Source organism: Anopheles funestus, chromosome 2RL, assembly GCF_943734845.2.
Source record: "Anopheles funestus chromosome 2RL, idAnoFuneDA-416_04, whole genome shotgun sequence".
NCBI classification, from domain to species: domain Eukaryota; kingdom Metazoa; phylum Arthropoda; class Insecta; order Diptera; family Culicidae; genus Anopheles; species Anopheles funestus.
The window spans coordinates 86,406,546-86,424,153 of record NC_064598.1 but is presented as its reverse complement, the minus strand read 5'-3'; the positions used below and the strand labels follow the sequence as shown (position 1 = coordinate 86,424,153).

The window sequence follows — 17,608 nt, the reverse complement described above, 5'->3', positions numbered from 1 at the left end:
GCTATTCGTGAACCGGAACTGTGCCACTTTGGCGGAAGATGCTTAACGAAACACGTGAGGGGGGAAGTTAGGAGATAAGGAGCCTAAGGTGGTAGTTTAGAACCTGGTGAAGTGGAAACGAGTGTTTTGTTTTCAAAACAAACAGATACATGTGCACAAAGGAGGCGCATACACGCAAGCACACGTGCCACGCTTTTGCATCTCTTTGCACACGGCAATCAGCGTTGGTTGTAACCAAAAACGCTATCCTTGACGACCTTGGGCGCGTGGTTGGAAGTGGTTTTGTTTTGGGCCAGTGAAACGCATGAAGCAAAACAAGGGGGGAGGGGGGGTGGATGGTTTGCAATTGTCACGTTATTTCCGGCCCATTCATTCACGGGCGTATTGTGCGGAAAATGTATTCATGATTCCATTCCTTGGGTTCTCTGTACGGGATGGCCCGGTAATTGATTTCCTGTGCACGCGCTTTTGCACAACATTGGAGTTTTCTTTTATTTTGGGTGCGGAAATGTTAAAACTGTGTCGCAGAAGGCAAGATGATTTGATATGGAAATTTAATTTAGCAAGCACAAACGCAGTGCTTTGAGTTTGATTAGTTTTGTTTTTATTTTTATTCATAAATTAAAAAAAAATTCTTATATGTTTTTCTTATGCATGAGTTACAGAAAATATATCCAGCAGATGCCATTTTCTGTCTGTTTTATGTTGTTTCGGTATAATTTAAGTTGTCGTACATTAATTTTCATTCATTCTCAACTAGTATAAGGATTCAAATATGGAAATATGCATATTAAATCTGTTTTATTCAACGTTCAAATGTGTAAAGCTATTAATTCATGGCATGGAAATATTCATTCACAATTCTTTTGTGAGGAAATTGAGCTTTTAAAAGATTTTTGAAGAATTATGTTGATGAAAACGAATTGATATGAATAAAAAATAATACCAATGAAAGAGCTAGATCAATCAAAACGACTAACCCGTCTTCATTGCGTGTTATTTAAATTGAAATAATCTACTACTACTACTACTACTTTTTTCCTATTATTTATCATTAAACTGATCGCATTTTTCTTCATAGACTTTATTTCCCCTTCTTATTAAATGTAAACAAATGCCACATTTACTCGATGTTGTTTTATTGACACAAATCATATTTACACACAGTCGTCTTACAAAAAAAAAGATCAAAAGAACCGGGAAGAAAAGGTGGTGGAACAATTTCTTTTCTGTTTTTTTTTTTTTAATTGCTGAGCAAAACGTTATAAGGTACACAAATGCAATAGATACACCATTTTACGGATGGACACAAAAACGGTCCAAACGATTTCGGAGCGTCACAGTACAGAAACAAACACCTGGAAGGGTTTCTTTTAATTGATGCAATAATTTCACATCAAAAGCTATGTTCGACATTGGTGTGCGCGACCGTTGCATTGTTTAGTCCCGTAAACAACGATGCCTTTGTTCTAGATGCAAAAACACATTAAATTTGTTATCAGCCTATTTCGTTTACGATTGGGTGCACATGCTTAAGCCCATGTGTTAAAGTCCCGCTAGCATATTGATGCATTTTTATGAGTATCTGAGACCGTTGTATACTCGGTTATTTGAGGGTTGATTCAGAAGGTTCTTGATATCTGCAATTGGGAGGAAAATGTATGTTAGCAATTTTATCCTTCTGCAGCAATAAATCGCATATTGCTTACCTTCTTTTTCCGTATCACTTAGTTGCGATTTCGGGAACTCGACATCAAACGTTATGTACAGCGTGCCATGAAGATTGTTGTTCTCATAGTTTGGCATTCCTTCGCCATTCTTGCGTATTCTCGCACCGGGCCACGTTACCTTTTCGCGCGTAACCGTCACCTTATGTCCGTCCAGGTGCACAATGTCGAGCGTAAACCCAACTAACGCATCCTGCAAGCTGATCGTGATGTTCGTGTACAGATCATCGCCCCGCCGTTCGAACCGGGTATGCGGGACAGTTTTGATCCTTAGCAACAAATCACCCGGATCACCGTCCATGTGTGGTTCACCTTCGCCGGAGAATCGCGTCTCCTGTCCATCCTCCATGCCGGGCTCGATCTCGATCTCGATCGTGCGCTCCTCGTTGACGAGCTTCACGTTCGGGCATTCGTCACACACCGTTTGTTGCATCATCTGGAACCGGCCCGGTCCAAGGTTACGTGTCACCATTTCCTGCCGACAGTTGCACTTTCGCGTACCGGATGCGGGTTTCATGACCGGTTTGTTGCGGGTAATTTCCACAAAGTTCCCACTGTACAGTTCCTCCAGCGTGACGTGCAGGTCCATCACAATGTTCGCACCGCGAGGCGTTTCACGCTGCTCCTGACCACCGAATCCAAAACCAAAGTCGCCGAAAAACTGTGCGAACGGATCCGTGTTGTCCATCATGCCTTCCTTCTTCACGCACTCCTCACCGCACCGATCGTAAAGCTTTCGTTTGTCATCGTCCGACAGTACCTCGTAGGCAGCACCCAAGTCTTGAAACTTTTGCGACGCATCCGGATCGTCTTTGTTTTTGTCGGGATGCAGCTCCTTTGCTAGTGTTCTGCAAACCAAAACAAACACGTCACCGGTTAATTGTGGCACTCGGTCGAATGTTGCGTGACTAGCGAAACACTTACCTGTAAGCTTTTTTAATTTCATTTTTGCTAGCCGTTTTTCGCAGTCCTAGAATTTTGTAGAAATCCCTTCCGGCAAGTGCATCGTCAGCAACGAGCAGCAGAACCGCAGCACTGATCAATATAGTGTAGGAAAAATCGAGCAGATTCATATTTGCTAGCCTTAAACGTAGTTTGGGTTGTTTGATTTTTATACTAATACGCCCCGTTTGAACTTAGCGCAAGTTTTACTCAAATCTTCATTTAAGAATCTGATTAAAACTTGCCCACTTTTATCACAGTGAATCGGTCTAGTGCGGCGTGGTGATTTTTTTTTTTGTTTAGCATTTGCTGGTGCTTTCTGATTGGTCGAGGATGTGTCAAAGTTCGGAAGAAACGTCAAACATCGTGTTGTACGAAGCAGGGAATGTTCGAAATTGACACACGAAACAGTTCGAAATTTAAATGGTAATAATTTTATAAAAATCTTTTTAATTAAACAAATAATCGTATTAAGCTGCATGTTTCATATTGCTTTTACCATTTAAATTGTGTTCAGTTAAGGGGGTCGTGCTTTGTTGTCCTATGGCCAAACCGGCTGAACGTTCCATGTGGCACACGTGTACATTCCACGCACGTGTTCATTTTTTTTAGAAATGGCGGCAATACTTTTCTAGGGTAACTTCTACTGCTAGCTCTGCTAAAAACGCATAAACTTCACAATTTCAAAAACTATTTGTCCTTCAATTTTATTTCGTAACTTTAATCTAGCAATCCACCGGCAAACTTTGTGTCGTAATTTATCAACGCGCAGCAACCCGGAACGTCAAAAGAGCCGCTTTCTTCTGCTGTTTTTGCAGGAAATGAAGTCCTTTCTGCGCAAGGACATTCTCCTGTCACTAGCACCGATGGTAAGTTTGCGCTGTAACCATACCATTCATTAAGCCCCATTTGCACCGTCGTACATCATTATAATCGACCTGCTGCTGCTGCTGCTACTACTGCTGTTGCTGCTGACTACAGCTACTGCTGTTGCTGCAACTGTTAACTGTGTGGAGGTGGAATACTGCAACGGCGGAACCTCATTACTTCTGTTTCGGTGTATAGTAATTTACTCACACCCCACCCCAAAACACTAGAGTTGGGTTGAACAAGTGACCGCAATGCCTTTGACAGTGTGATTAGTGAAAATACGGTGAAGTTGTTGCAAAGAAGATTCTATTACATTTTTTTTTTAGATAGGCAAAATGTGTTCACAAGTGAATCAGTGATAGTTTCCGTGTTGGAAAGAGGTGCTAAAAGGTGTTATGAATACCCTGTGAATTCCGGTTATATTAAGTGGTGTTTTGCGTACGGATTAGGAACAAATCGTTTCTATATCACGTCGAATCTGCCGACCTTTTGCATCGTGCAAGAGATATTAATAGGAGTATAGTACCCTGCAGCGAACTTCGCACCTTTTTGTCTCAATCATTTATGAAAGAGGATTATGAATGTGGACTAAATCGATTAATATCGAGGTAAGAAAAGGAATGTAAAAAAATGTACATACACTCACACCTACACAACAATCGGTTTTGTGAGACCTGTTCCGATTCATTGAATTCTATATCAATAATCACCCTACGCCTCCATTCGCCATTTTCCCCGCTGTTTATTTTCCCGTGTGACAAACAAGGATGGCTACACTATTGCATTCTCTTGTTAACTTCGTTTTTCATCCCTCAGTGCAAGGGTTACGGGGAAAATGGAGCTTAAACCTGTAGTGTTCAGTGTCTTTTTGTTTTTGGCTCGCATCAGAAACGCATTTAATATCCTGAAAAACTTTCTACCAGAACCATATCATTTTATAGCGTTTTTTGATGTTGTTTTGTTTTACTTGTGATTACTTTATCACACTTTCACTTTTGCTGCAAAACTTTAACAGGTAGCCAGCCGCCCGGAAGATGTAAGGATGTACGCGTAATAAACTGTTGAATAGATCGAAAATCAGTAGTAACACCACCCGTGGTGGTGGGTTATGTAGTAACTGCCAAAAACTTTTCTAATTGTTGATCCAAGCAACCATCGTCGAAAGATGGAAGAAAAACATCGCTTACTGTGTGAGGATGAAGGAAGATATCCAAGGAAACGACTTTTGTAAAAAAAAAATTCTGGCATTGCTTAAACTGCATAAAAAGTGATAAAATGTAGAAAGATTTAGTGCGATGACCGAGATACAAGGACATAAAATGGTGCTTCTTCCTGCTTCCCAGGCACGCTTTAAAATTCGTGGCTTCGTGCTCGTTATGGATGGTGGCCAAATATTTTGTCACTAACCGCGGGAGAACCCCCCTCCTTCCTGGGACTCTCTCTCTTCTTGGCACCGGAAATACATCAACGGTCAAAATATGAAATGATGTCTGTCGACTGGGCGAAAAATTCGACCAAATATTCAGCAAAGTCGTCTCTCTCTATCTCGACAGGCTCGTGAACAACTGTCGTGAAAAAAAAACTATTCCAAAACCACTTCGTACGCGAATTGGGCGGAGAGATGAGGTCGTCCTGTTTTTTTTTTTTGGGTTCCAGACGGAACTGGAAGATTTATTAATGGATTGAGGCTAATAAGCCGCTAGAACTGTAGCCTTATGCAGCGTTCCCAGTGGAGGCGTTCGGTTAGCACGCGTACCAACAAGCACGCATCCGGAGCCCGGTATATTGGGGCATTGGATCGATGGCGGAAGAGTCGTAAATTTTGTATATACCAGTCCCTTTTCTCGTGACAACCGGACACGAACGTTTGCTCCTGTGCCTGTCCGGACATGAATATCCTGGGCCACACGGGCCTTATGCGCGCGAGTTTTGATTTGAAATGAATTATTTTTAGCTTCTCCTACCTACACTGGGTCTCAGGTACTACACAAACACAAATACGCATACCATCGAGTTGGTATGAAAAACGATCAAAATGTATCGTAATGCCTTCTAGTCCCCTGAGAAGAGGGCAGAAATTAACGCACCACCGGAATAGATGGGAAAGGAATCGAAATCAGAAATATTGGTACTATGTTTATAGAAATAGAACGAAAAACGGGACTCTTTGGACGAGGAGAGCAACAACATATAAAAAAACGCATCCGACCGATGGTACAAAGCGGGTGTTCACTCGACGGTGGTCGGTTCGGAACCACAAAATCGATTTCTTGTCATCGTCCACAGGCTCAGAGATATGGAACAATTGAGCGCACGAGTGAGACAAAGCAAAGACCGCAAAGCACAAACCACCCCAATAAGCCCTTCGCATACAATTTGATATTTTCTTACCCGGGGTTTTTTTTGTTATGTACTGTACAGTGCATGACCACACACACACGCTAGTAGTTTCGCTGCTCGCGAGACGCGATCGTGCGGACAGGAAATTCGCAGTATTGTATCCGGTCTCGAAGCCCGGCGGAAGGGGAAAAATTTGGCTATTGATGCCGGTGGTGCCGGTTCCGGGTTCCTTTCCGGTTTTTGTTGTGTGGAAGTTTCAGTTTTGCTAAATACGTTCCATGTGCGATATCCGTCCGTGAAGTGAAAGTGGATTCCGCGTGTGTGAGGTTCGATTTTTTTTAGGTCAAATGTCCAACATAAATATTATATTGTTGATGTGTGGTGGAAGAATACGGAACGGTGTAGTATATTGGGGTTTCTTACCACTTCGAGACATTGTTGTGTATGGTAGAAAATCAATAGAAACTGAAAAGAAAACGGATCTGTTGGGGATAAGAAAAACCATGAATGTAGCAAAGGTTTTTCAGTACAAAGCAAAGAGTGAGAGATTGTACATTTCGATCTAGAAGTTCTTATCTACAAAATCAAGATATTAATCGGTCATACTGAAGTACTTCCCAATCATTTCAAAACTGTAAAAAAAGTGTTTCAAAACAAGTAGAACAAATGGTAACCGAGCCGGGTTTACATGAACGGACCGGTACAAAACTCTATCTGAACTGTACCCTCTTACGAAGGACTATCTTTTCACGTGTATATGAAGTCAAGGAAACAGGATATGGCACAGCCAAGAGTTCTTGAAATTGTAGTGCTACAAAAGAACAAACTGGCCAAAACTAACGATGGACGTGAGGAGAAGATTCTCATTTTAGCATTGGGGCGGTTCCTTGACATCATGCAATAGTGCATTCATTTCTTTTTGGATCGAATCTTTCATATTCTGGCGCTCTATTAGCATTTGTCTGACTATTCGGCGTCTTGTCTCTTTATATCACCACAACTTCAAGATTGGTGTGGTTTTATTGATTGAAACATTGCGATAAATCTAAGGCAAAACTTTGAAACAAAACAAAAATCGCAAGGTTCCGAAGTCCTGGTAACGTCATGTGAATGATACCGAGCAACGCAATCTTAATGTAGATATTTGTATGTATTCGGAGGTGATGAAGCTTGAGATGAAACTATCTTCATGACCGCGATTCTATTATCCGATGAGTTGGACACTAAACAAGTGCTTCTTTATAAAGATGTCTTCATAAATCTTGAACCATTTGTTTGATAGGGGAAAATTATAAACTCAACTCTCATGACTATTTTAAATGTTCCATAATTGCTGTATTATTCCAATGTCTTTGCCTTAAAACGAAAAAAAACCTGTGTTATAAAAAACAGAAGAAAAAAATCATTTCAGCACCACCCTGTGTCTCTCATCTGCTGATGCATTTATATGCATTGTTTTTTTGCACATTCCATTGTCGCAACTGCCGCCGGGGCTCTATAATCACATCGTGGGGCAAATTGTGCGGAACTTCCTACTATTAATTCGTGTTTTTTTGCGTACTCTTCACTCCGTAGCTTTTTCCAACACTTCTTTTTGCACACTTCAAGCAGAACCGTGCGCTCAGCACGTTTAAAATCACACGATGCACAAACATCGTCCTTATCGCTGCAGGAGAAGCAAAACCTACTGCACCTACCGCTAGGTCGCTTCGTTCATTTCAGCAAGATGGTGAGGTGGTTCGGTAAATGTCTCACACGGCCGCACGGAAGTACGTGGTGGGAGCGAAAACTGTGAAGAGTTGTAAGCGAAGCACACCGTTTTTTATGCGGCATTTACTGAGCAATTTGAATGTTTGCATAAATTATACATGCAATTTTGAAGCACACACAGACCGGTGACTGCTAGTGAACAATTTGACCCCATCGAATAGGGGGGCGTGTATGGGGTGGGTGTCGGATGGAAATGGAACTAGATAATGGTTAGCAAGACTGGAAGGCACGTTCGATGCGGGATCATCGAGCAGCTGGCTAGTTTATGGGCTGCCAGCCAGTCGACCTAGTTGCTGATCGATTTGTTTCCCACTGCTGGAGATTTTAACCGATCGAAGTCATATGTTTAATCAAGTCTTTAACAAACAAAAAAATAATATAACGATTATCTTATCGCCACTCTGACACAACATCATGTGGAGCATTTCTATTGGGACCATTTTTCATTTCAAATATTTAATCTAACTGACCGCAAAGTAAATACCGCAACAATTCAACACTGTTTGGTAAATAAACAATTTACCCAACGGAAAGGTAAATAATTCCCGTTCTACTTGACTCTACGGGTAATTTGTTACAGTTCCCCTAGAAAGGAAATATTTTCTGACACCTTACTACCCATGACTTGCGGGCACACAGCACGTGTCACAACCCGAACAAAGGGAGAAACCCGCTAGAATCCGGAAGTCCGGCGTGTTGGAGCGAGGTTTTGTGGTGACGCCTAAAAATCATTACCCTTCCCCGTGTGTGGCTGAATGAATAAATCGAGCAGATGATTGAGTTTGCATATCGTTCATTAGCTCATTAGCATTGCGCTTTTGTGTTTTTTCGGTTTGAAGGGCAACTACAAAAAAAAAACTCCTGTGACCCCAAATAATCACCAGTCCGGTAACTAATTCCATAAGGGGTAGGTTACACCCCGCGGAGTTTGGAGGAGTGAAGGTGTTAAAGCAAAATTACCTTCAGGTTTTGTCTTTTCGGTCTTTTATTTATGTTTGCTACTAATAACTCTACCACTGCTAATAATACTTTTAGATATTTCATTTCTTTTGGCATCATTATTAAGGCATTCAGGGAAGAACATTTACTTACATTTACTACTTTTTTCTGGGCTATAAATGTACCGGGCAGTACTACTTTGTACAAAAAAAAACCGCACTACTTCACTCAATCTTTGCCTAAAGTAGTGTGGAACAATTTCTTAGTATACATACGCCCCCTTACCCAAAATAGCAATTACCAATTGTACTGCTTCATGTCTGATGAGTGTCAAAAATAAATGAAAGCATTTGGACCACTCTGCTGCTCCCGGCAACATTGCCAAACCAAAGCAAGAATAAACTACTGAATGTGGCCCTTTCCAAATAAGAAACCATAAAACGGAAATGGCACGACATGGCCTGAGAGAAGGGGCACACAACCATTAAAGCTTATATCTTGGGACTGTTACCTTTCTCTAGCTGCCTCTAGTGCCATTTCAGATTCGGCTCGGAGGTCCTTATTTTTTATGCTTTAATTCTAGCCGGGGCTGATAACATCTGCTAGCCCAAAAAACACCCATCATTAGGATGACCGCTGTAAGGAAACTCGGTACGCTCGGTTTGACTTTTGAGTTTGGTTTTTATGGCTTGATACGGAGCAATGGAGTAGTCTCATCAATGGTGTTGTTTTCGGCGGTAAGAAGTTGCTCTTGTGCTCGTTCATACTCCGAAAGCTGATGGATTATTGAAGCATTTTTATTTACACAAGCTTATAGACTTGTAATGTGTTTTTTACTCCTTCAACCAGGCGCCTCCATTTATTAATGAACCTGTGCTTAATCATTCATGCAGCGCGTCAATCATAATGATAGACATAAGGTTCCGGAACAGAGAAAGATCCCATTTATATGACCTCAGGTGCTGTAAGGGGGAGATTTTTACTCAAAAGTAAAGTAGTGCCTTAGATTTTACCGTCAATGGCGACAGGCTGATATACACGCACCAAACGCACGCGGACTTGAATCCTATGTTGCTCAATCGTAGCCATGCACACAATTAATAACGTACATGGTGACATTTTTTTGTGCGAGAAATTAGCTCCTGTTTTTGTCGGTTCTTAATACGAAATAAATGCTCACCACCAACCACCACCGCTCTCTTTGTAACACTCCTTTCCTCGCCTTCTTGCGCACGACTTCCGTTCTGACGAAATAAGCTGCAGCACGGAATCAGGCAAACTTTAATGTTTGCCTGCTACCCCACACACTAGCCAATGTCCGACCAATGGCTTCGGTCAAGAATGGACCTCTGGTTGATTGCGTTTGCGATTCTCGTTCGCAGTTCCGCATGGAAAGTGCAACGGTTCAGATCGAACAGGGTTTTGTGTTCGGGGGACGCTAGAATGCAATGTGTTGCCTGTTTACTAGGTCGTACGCTGTATTAATTCTGTCCAAGGTGCGTGTCCGATGCGTAACGAGCTGCTCCATATACGGCGTATGCAGTTCTACGCGATACCGCTAACCTCAGTGTAACCTCGTGACACGATCGGTGGCAGCTGCATCAGGCTTATCAAAGTTTGCAAAGACTGCAAAGCAAAAAAGGGAGAGAAAAAACAATTTGCTGCTCGCGTACTATAGTGCCACTGTCCAGTAGATGATTAAGTGCATCGAGAGAGGCTCCATTGCAAACGGGAAATGCAGCAACCAGAGGATTACAATCGATCCACCAAAGATTTTCGCCTGCCAAGTGCAGTGCTAGTAGTGTGGAGGATGCTATATCAGCTGTGCTATTGGGGCAGCATGATGCTTACAACGTTCTATGTAGTGACTGTTTCACCTCCAAGGAAACCACTTCCGCACCTACCAACCGATTGTGATCGTTGCGGAAAGGAGATGTGTTCGCGCATTGGAGGAAAGGGACGATGTACTGTGAATAGGAAGCATTATCAATGAGAAAAAAATTATATGAATGAATGGTTGAGTGTTAATTTAAATAAATCTGAAGTTTTGTATGTTTTATAACTTATTTTCATTTCATTTTATAATTTTTGATAATACACAAAACAAAAATCGGTGTTAACACAGCCCATTTAGTAGCATAGTTAAGAATTGCAATTAAAACCTCAATCTAATACCTGAAAGTTTATGGGGATCGCATCTTTTTTGGATCACTAACTGCAGTTTGATACGTGGAAATGTTTTTCGTTGAAATGACTATTCAATACCATAGAAATCTTTTCACTTTTCCTGATTTCTAGCATCCAGAATAGGTATTTAGTTGCGAGATCCTTCAACAAGACAACAAAAAATGAGAGAATACACTCGATCAATTAGTTTACATTATTAGACATACTCACATGGGAACACCCGGTATTGTATGGGATAAACGATGCCGGTTCTACTCAATAGGACCGGGTATCGAATCCGATCCTGATCGTCCTTCCTCTATCCGGCAAGGAGGTAATAGGCCCTCAAGACATCCTCACATCAGGTCACTGAAAACATCCATGTGGCGTTGTAAATATATCTCGATCTCGTAAATTTCTTTCTGTAAATCTACTGGCATTGTCGTTACTGTGCTCATGTAAATTTCGACGTCCAGTATATAAGAGGGGATTGTAGTCCACCAGGATGATTTAAAAGCTCAAAGATTTAAGCTAGACTTTTCCTCCAGCTCGTTGTTTCCTTGTCTTTGGTAGGGGAGCGTGCATCAATCTTTCTCGCCTTATATCATGTCTTCCTTCATTTCCATCTCTTCCTTCCCCAGGTGATAGTTATTTGCTTACTTTCGATCATACCATGGCCGGGCCCGAGCGTATTCAAGATATCATGCTCCCGCGAAAGTTCGCGCGTCGTGCGCAAGATCGTACACTCGCGCTGGCTGCCCATACTGGAAAAATATCAGGTAAAGCTACCGCTCGAATGTCCGTTTCATCCACTGCGCGACATCTTCGGTCCACAGCAGAGCGCCAAAAAGCAACATCGACCGAGCCAGTGGACGTGCGGCTTCTGTGGCAAAAGCTTCTTCGAGGAGAAGCATCTCGATATGCACTTTGAGAACCGGCACCGGACAAACATCAACACGGCGGAGGATGCCGTCTGCCTGGCGGACTACTGTGACATGATGCGGTGCGAGGTGTTGATTGCGAAGGATGCAACCTTGGCATTTGGTAGCGATCCGAATGCCGTCACGACCGACATTGAGGTGTGGAGTGAAGCGACCGCATACCGGACGGCTTTGACTACATCCGGGCCGCGTGATCTTGCCAAGGTGCCGGAAAGGTAAGCGATCGCTTCAAAGGATTTAAATAGTAAGTGATCCAAGTATTTTCTTTCAACCCTCTACAGGAAGTCTCTTCTACCAAAGATGCTGCAAACAATACGGGACGATGTGTTTCGGAATCGGCAACCGCAGCAACAGGGCGTGACCTCGATGCTTCACGCAAAGGGTGCCACCAACTGCGATAAGAATGATGCCACCAAAACGAAGAGCAGTCGAAAAGGTTCGAAATCCAGTGGGGACGGTAGAGAAGGTTTGTTAACCGAGAGGATCACTTTGCCTAGACAAAGACGGGTAAAATCTACACCTTCAATTTCAGCTAATGATAGTCCGGTAGAAGACGACGATGAGGACGAGGACGATGAGGATGATGAAGATGACGAAGACGAAGAGGAGGAAGAGTCGGAGAACGACAGCAATGCAACGTCACAGTGTGAACAAAATTTGGTCGACTCCTCGCTACCACCGGTGGATCGAAAGCAGCAACGTCTCTCGGAGATGCAGCGCATGAAGGCCAACTGTAATGCGGACGAGATCGGCCACCTGAAGACACGGTGCGAGGTGCTGGTGCGTGACTGTATCGTCGGTTTACTGGTGCAGCTATCGCTCGAGGACTTCCGCAGTATGGAGGAGGAGCTGAACCGTGCGATCTGCTGGTATCTGACCTGCGACCGGTACTGGGAGGATGGACCGCTTGAGCAGCGCCCGTTCCCGTGGGGTCTTGTCTTCGTGCTCGTAATGGTGCTTTCGATGGGCGTTTGTCTGTGTTACTATATCATCTGGATACTGTTCGAGTAAGTATGGTTTGGAGGGCCAATCCTTCGTCACCTAGCGCGTTGTAAAAGCACACCTTCATTCTCATTCACACCTGCTTGTTATCATTCATTCAGTTTGTGAATGGTCACATCTTATTTTTTACCACTTCCTGCGGCTGCTAACCATTTCTTTTTATCGTGTTTTATTGATGTTCATCCGTTGCCTTCATGAACACCAACATTTAAAAAAAAAATACTTCACATTCAATTTACTATCATCGACCATTGAGGACATACGTCGATTCGGCAACATTCCACCAATCACATAATGATTGTACTACTGTCCTGTAGTTTGTTCGCATTTCTTGATTTATCTTTTTCCCATTTATATCGCTGGCGATCTTTTGCTCTACACACTTGCCCTTTCTGTACTTTCTGTTCCTATTTATCCACATTTCTTACCCCTTTTCTTCGTGTATATGTATCGTTCTTCCTTCTTCCTGTATCTATGTGCTCCTTGGGGGAAACAAATTTCCAAAACAAAAAACCGATCCTTCCTACACACCTCGTTTGAAATGGCGAGCGCAGCAGCGAAGATTTCAGTCCTGCAGCAGGCAACCAGCTAACGGGTCATCCAAGCTCGGCGACACACGGTGGCAGTGGCGGCGCTGGCCATCATCTGCACCATGGGCGACACTATCTACAGCCGGGTTCGGGCTCCGGTATCTATCGGTTGCAGGACGGTGGACACTCTGCCGCCAGCCTGAACAATCTCGGCACGGGTACGAGCGGTAACGATATTCAGCACACGCCTCAGATACACGCATCACCCGGTACCGGTGGCGGATCGTCCGGTATGCTCTACACTACGGCCGACGACGGCTACGGCTATGCGGCAGGTTCCGCAAGCGGAGCTGCTCGAATGATTGCACCGATTGATGGGTCGACCGGCACGGTCGGTGCGGGTGGTGGCGGATCCGCCGTAGCAGCGACCGGAAGCGGCGATTTTGGCGAGCTGGGACAGAGCGAACACTACATTTACGTGACGTATCCACCGGAACTGAAGCGACGGCTGCTGGAAAGGTACGGTAGAGACATCTATATGCAGCTGTTGCGCAAGGATGTGTACGATTACTACTAGCTGGTGTTGTTTACTCGTTGTTCCTGTTTACTTTCTTGCTCTTCTATCTTTTGTCGATGTACACACACACATACACCTTTTACACGATTTATGTTATCTTTTCCGTTTTTTGTTTCTCTTCTGAGTGCGTGCGAGTGTTTTCTTCGTATGTATGCTCTGGGTGTGATGTTTTTTTGTTGTCTTTTCGTTTTGTGATAAGTTATAGCTTTTCATTAGAATTGTTTTCTGCTCCCATTCGTGCCTACTATTGTTGTTCTATTTAATGCAATTCAAACTCGTATTTTGCATTTCATTTGTGGAAGCGAGCGGTGAACATTTTTTTCTAGTAAAGCATCCTTTTTTATGCTTCTGAAACACTGCCTCGAGCAAGTGTCGAGGGGAGAGGGTAAAGCATTTAGCAAATGAAGAAAACACAGCTTTGGTACAGAATAGAACATTTTTAGTCGACAAATCGGCTTAACTCGTTATCCTTTCAATTGTACTGAGGGATAAAATTTACCCAACTGTCTTCAAACGATGATGCCCACGAATCGGTAAGAAGACATACGCAGCAAAAGACCAAACATCGATTATTTCCTTATCTAAGACCAATCTAACATTAGAGACAAGTGACTACTCGGCCGTGGTTTCATTATTACACAAGTGTAGAAACGCAGAATCAAGCTAGAAAGAAGCAAAAAGCAACCGGACACTCCGTTACTGTACATACAAGAGTGAGACATTAGACATTAAGCGGTCCCCTGCCTGTTCCACTGATCGGACCGGAATCATCGACTTCCTTTCTACTTTAATCTTCATCATTTTAGTCCACTTGCTTACGATAGGTTTTGATCGGACGTGATCTTTATAGAGTATAGCGCCATTAAACACTACAGTATTTTAATGAAGTAAGAGCGTTTATATAGTGCCGTTTAGAATTTAATACACTACAAAAACACAGCAACTACATGCAACAGAAGGCGAAGGAGAAATTAGGTGTGTAAAAGCGTTACTCCCCTCCTAAGTACCGAATAGGATTGTCGTTTCTATAAGCCGTTCACTTACGGCTTTCTTACGCGTTAGAGAAATATCACAAGTACAAACAACACACACACACACTCTTGATTGATCCTTCGAAGCTATTATAAAGTCAAATTGTACCATTGCTAATTCGGGACATATATAGTATAAACGAAATGGTTCAGTAAGTAATAAAAGATCCGTGTGTTACACATTATGAACAAATGTTTCTTTTTCTGTAGAACATTCAACCATATCATCCACACACACACACACACAACATACATATAATGCTGTATGCAAAGGAAACAAAAGTTTGCGTAGACTAGTGGAAATTAGTATTAAAAAGCTCATTGGATAAGGATTAGATAATTGAAACGTGTCCTTGTTGTGAACCATTCGATGAAGTACGCGCATTAAGCACTTAGAGAGTACACACGCATGGCTTAAACGGCGCAACGACTAATCGTAACTGCTATTATTTTCGTTTTACATCCATGTCCCCGGTATTGTTGTCCCTTGTGTAACTTCTGCTGCTATCTTTTCCTTTGTTAATATACACGCCAACTGCAGCTTGAAGGCTGTGTAGTGTTTGATGTAATTTCCATCTAGTTTATAGCCCGTTGATCTCTTTTCTCGTAGGATATGTTTGCTGCTTACCTAACGCGTTTAGCCTCTTCTGTCGTGTGTGTGTATTAACGATATCCTTCTTGTTGTGTGTTTAGATGTGATGTGTAATGTTTTCCCGCAAAACAAAAACCGAAAAACACTGCGTGTTTAATATATAATCTTGTTTTTTTTTTTACTATCTCCTTGTATATTCTATTATCTATCGATCCTTTTAGTTCCCTTTAGCCGCCACAGCTAGGTTTTGCTCCTCTGCTCGTCCCACTACTACTACCACCTTCGACCGTTCTTCTTCTTCATCTCTTCATCACATCTCAATAATATTATTGAAACCATGCTCGTCCTGCAAACAGTACGTGGCGCATCAAAAAAAGCACACGCAAAAAGCTTTGCGCGCCGCAAACATTTCTGCGCAAACGAACTCGTGTTTTTCTCATACGTTTGTTTTCTTCTTTTTTTTCCTTTCTTTCTCCATTTTTGCTCTTCTTTTTTCATCGTCTTACTTTCTTTCTCTCTTTCTCTTTAGCTGCTACAATAGAACGACACGGCTATGAAGTTTTAGATGAAATTGAATCTGAGATTAAGTAAATATATAAATAGAAATATAGTGAAAGTAATAAATGGCGTGTGAACGAACTAGGATGAATTACACCAGTAAGAGGAAGGACAATGATGTGCAAAACCGAATTCGAGAGAGAAAAATGGGGCGCGAAGCAAGAATTGGTAATTATGATAAAAAGAAAAGCTAGACAAATCTTACTATTTCGGGTACTTTAGTGGGCCGAGGGATGAACATGGACAAGAGAGAGAGAGAAAAGGGAGAGAAGCAGAATAATAAGGGAAGATTGTGCAAAGAGAATACTAATTTAACTAGTGAAATGAAGCAAACATTAACAAAAAAGCATTATACCCACGTGGAAGAGCAATGCAAGATTTAGGAGAATTTAATGTAAAGAATGATAATGTAATTAAACACGAAACGATAATCTAATGCTAACGCGCAATTCACGCGCGTTCCTGTGCTGCACGAGAAACTGTGTAACGAGAAGAGAAAAAAGTATTGACCATTCATCCTTGTTGTGTTCTCAGTTCGTTCCGTTTGTCCGCACTAGAGTAGAGATCCAAAATTTTAATTATTTTAGTCTTGTGATGCAATCGATTCTTCTGCACCTATCTTTTACACGTGCGAAGGTATAGGAGCAGAATGCTTCATATTATTTAGAGCATGAGTAACAATGCGTTGAATGTTGTACATCAGCTAATTGAATACACCAATACGTGAAGAACAGAGAAAGGACAAAAACAAGACTGACACTACATGTTGTGTATATCCTTGTGCCCGGTTTTGAGAGAGAATAATCCTAGAGATTTATGGATATAGAATGATACACCAGTTCCGAATGAATGAAACACATTGGATGTACAGCTCACGTATTTTTTGCTTGTGCTAAAGCTAGATAGAAATTTCCCTTGCTAAGTTTATAGAAAATTCTGTTCCGATTTTAGTGTTAATTTGCTCCATAGTTTATTTATGTTACTAGACATAATGCGTCACGTACGTGTTCCCCGTTGTTTCGACAGCTAACGAATGGCTAATTTCTGAAATATATACGTTGGAACCACATCACACGCTACGATGGCAAGTACTAGTACATTTTTACCAAAAACTCATGTAGTTAGTAGCTTTTATGACTGAGATTCAACCCGAATTGATCCGCAGGAGCTTTAACCATTTTCGATACAACTCATCGCTCTCTGTCCCCCAAACACACAGTAGCAACAGCAGTGTTCGCGCACACCGCATAGCCGATTTCTAAACTTATGTAAACGGGGGAGAAGAGAAAAAGCGCATTGCCTCGTCCGTTTCCTAATTTTCTTTTCTTAAACCCCGGGCCATATACCTTCAGCTCTAATGCTACCAACAAACAAAGCCCCATTAAGGACCGATTTTTATCCGATTGCTCTCTTTTTCTATTGTCTTTTATACCTACTTCATAGTACAAATAAATAAATCGAACGAAAGTTTCTCATGGGCGTCTCTCGAATGGAACCAAAAACATTGCTTGAAATGTGTAAACCTTCTGTTTATAAATGATGACATAAATGATGACATAATGGTAGAACATCTAAACCCCCTCTCTGCCTCTTTTCGGATAAAATGGGGAACATTCCATGAAA

At 42.2% G+C, this 17,608-nt stretch overlaps 2 protein-coding genes across 6 annotated transcripts; one reads left to right on the top strand and one right to left on the bottom strand.

The window, feature by feature from the left end:
* Positions 1–1,367: 1,367 nt before the first annotated feature.
* Positions 1,368–2,989, bottom strand: LOC125763263 (dnaJ homolog shv). The gene is made up of 3 exons (XM_049426171.1): positions 2,652–2,989; positions 1,710–2,575; positions 1,368–1,640 (listed from the first exon to the last, which is right to left on the bottom strand). The coding sequence occupies exons 1-3, from the start codon at positions 2,798–2,800 to the stop codon at positions 1,576–1,578; spliced, it is 1,080 nt and encodes a 359-aa protein (XP_049282128.1). The 5' UTR covers positions 2,801–2,989; the 3' UTR covers positions 1,368–1,575.
* Positions 2,990–3,314: 325 nt separating this feature from the next.
* On the top strand, positions 3,315–17,485 carry LOC125763261 (uncharacterized). Of its 5 annotated transcripts, none has more exons than XM_049426168.1 (6): positions 3,315–3,538; positions 11,396–11,910; positions 11,977–12,161; positions 12,228–12,702; positions 13,252–13,746; positions 15,649–17,485. In XM_049426168.1, the coding sequence occupies exons 1-6, from the start codon at positions 3,491–3,493 to the stop codon at positions 15,656–15,658; spliced, it is 1,728 nt and encodes a 575-aa protein (XP_049282125.1). In that variant the 5' UTR covers positions 3,315–3,490; the 3' UTR covers positions 15,659–17,485. The 5 variants fall into 5 exon arrangements, with proteins under 5 accessions (XP_049282125.1, XP_049282121.1, XP_049282124.1 ...); XM_049426167.1 differs by having other exon boundaries at positions 3,317–3,538; positions 15,957–17,485; XM_049426169.1 differs by lacking the exon at positions 3,315–3,538 and adding an exon at positions 3,572–4,147 and having other exon boundaries at positions 15,957–17,485.
* Positions 17,486–17,608: the final 123 nt, after the last annotated feature.

Coding starts and splice junctions, on each gene's coding strand:
- LOC125763263 (XM_049426171.1), bottom strand. CDS start 2,800: ATGAATCTGCTCGATTTTTCCTACACTATATTGATCAGTGCTGCGGTT. Junction 2,576..2,651: donor GAAATTAAAAAAGCTTACAG/GTAAGTGTTTCG, acceptor TTTGGTTTGCAG/AACACTAGCAAAGGAGCTGC. Junction 1,641..1,709: donor AAGTGATACGGAAAAAGAAG/GTAAGCAATATG, acceptor TCCCAATTGCAG/ATATCAAGAACCTTCTGAAT.
- LOC125763261 (XM_049426164.1), top strand. CDS start 3,491: ATGAAGTCCTTTCTGCGCAAGGACATTCTCCTGTCACTAGCACCGATG. Junction 11,911..11,976: donor CTTGCCAAGGTGCCGGAAAG/GTAAGCGATCGC, acceptor AACCCTCTACAG/GAAGTCTCTTCTACCAAAGA. Junction 12,162..12,227: donor CAGTGGGGACGGTAGAGAAG/GTTTGTTAACCG, acceptor CTTCAATTTCAG/CTAATGATAGTCCGGTAGAA.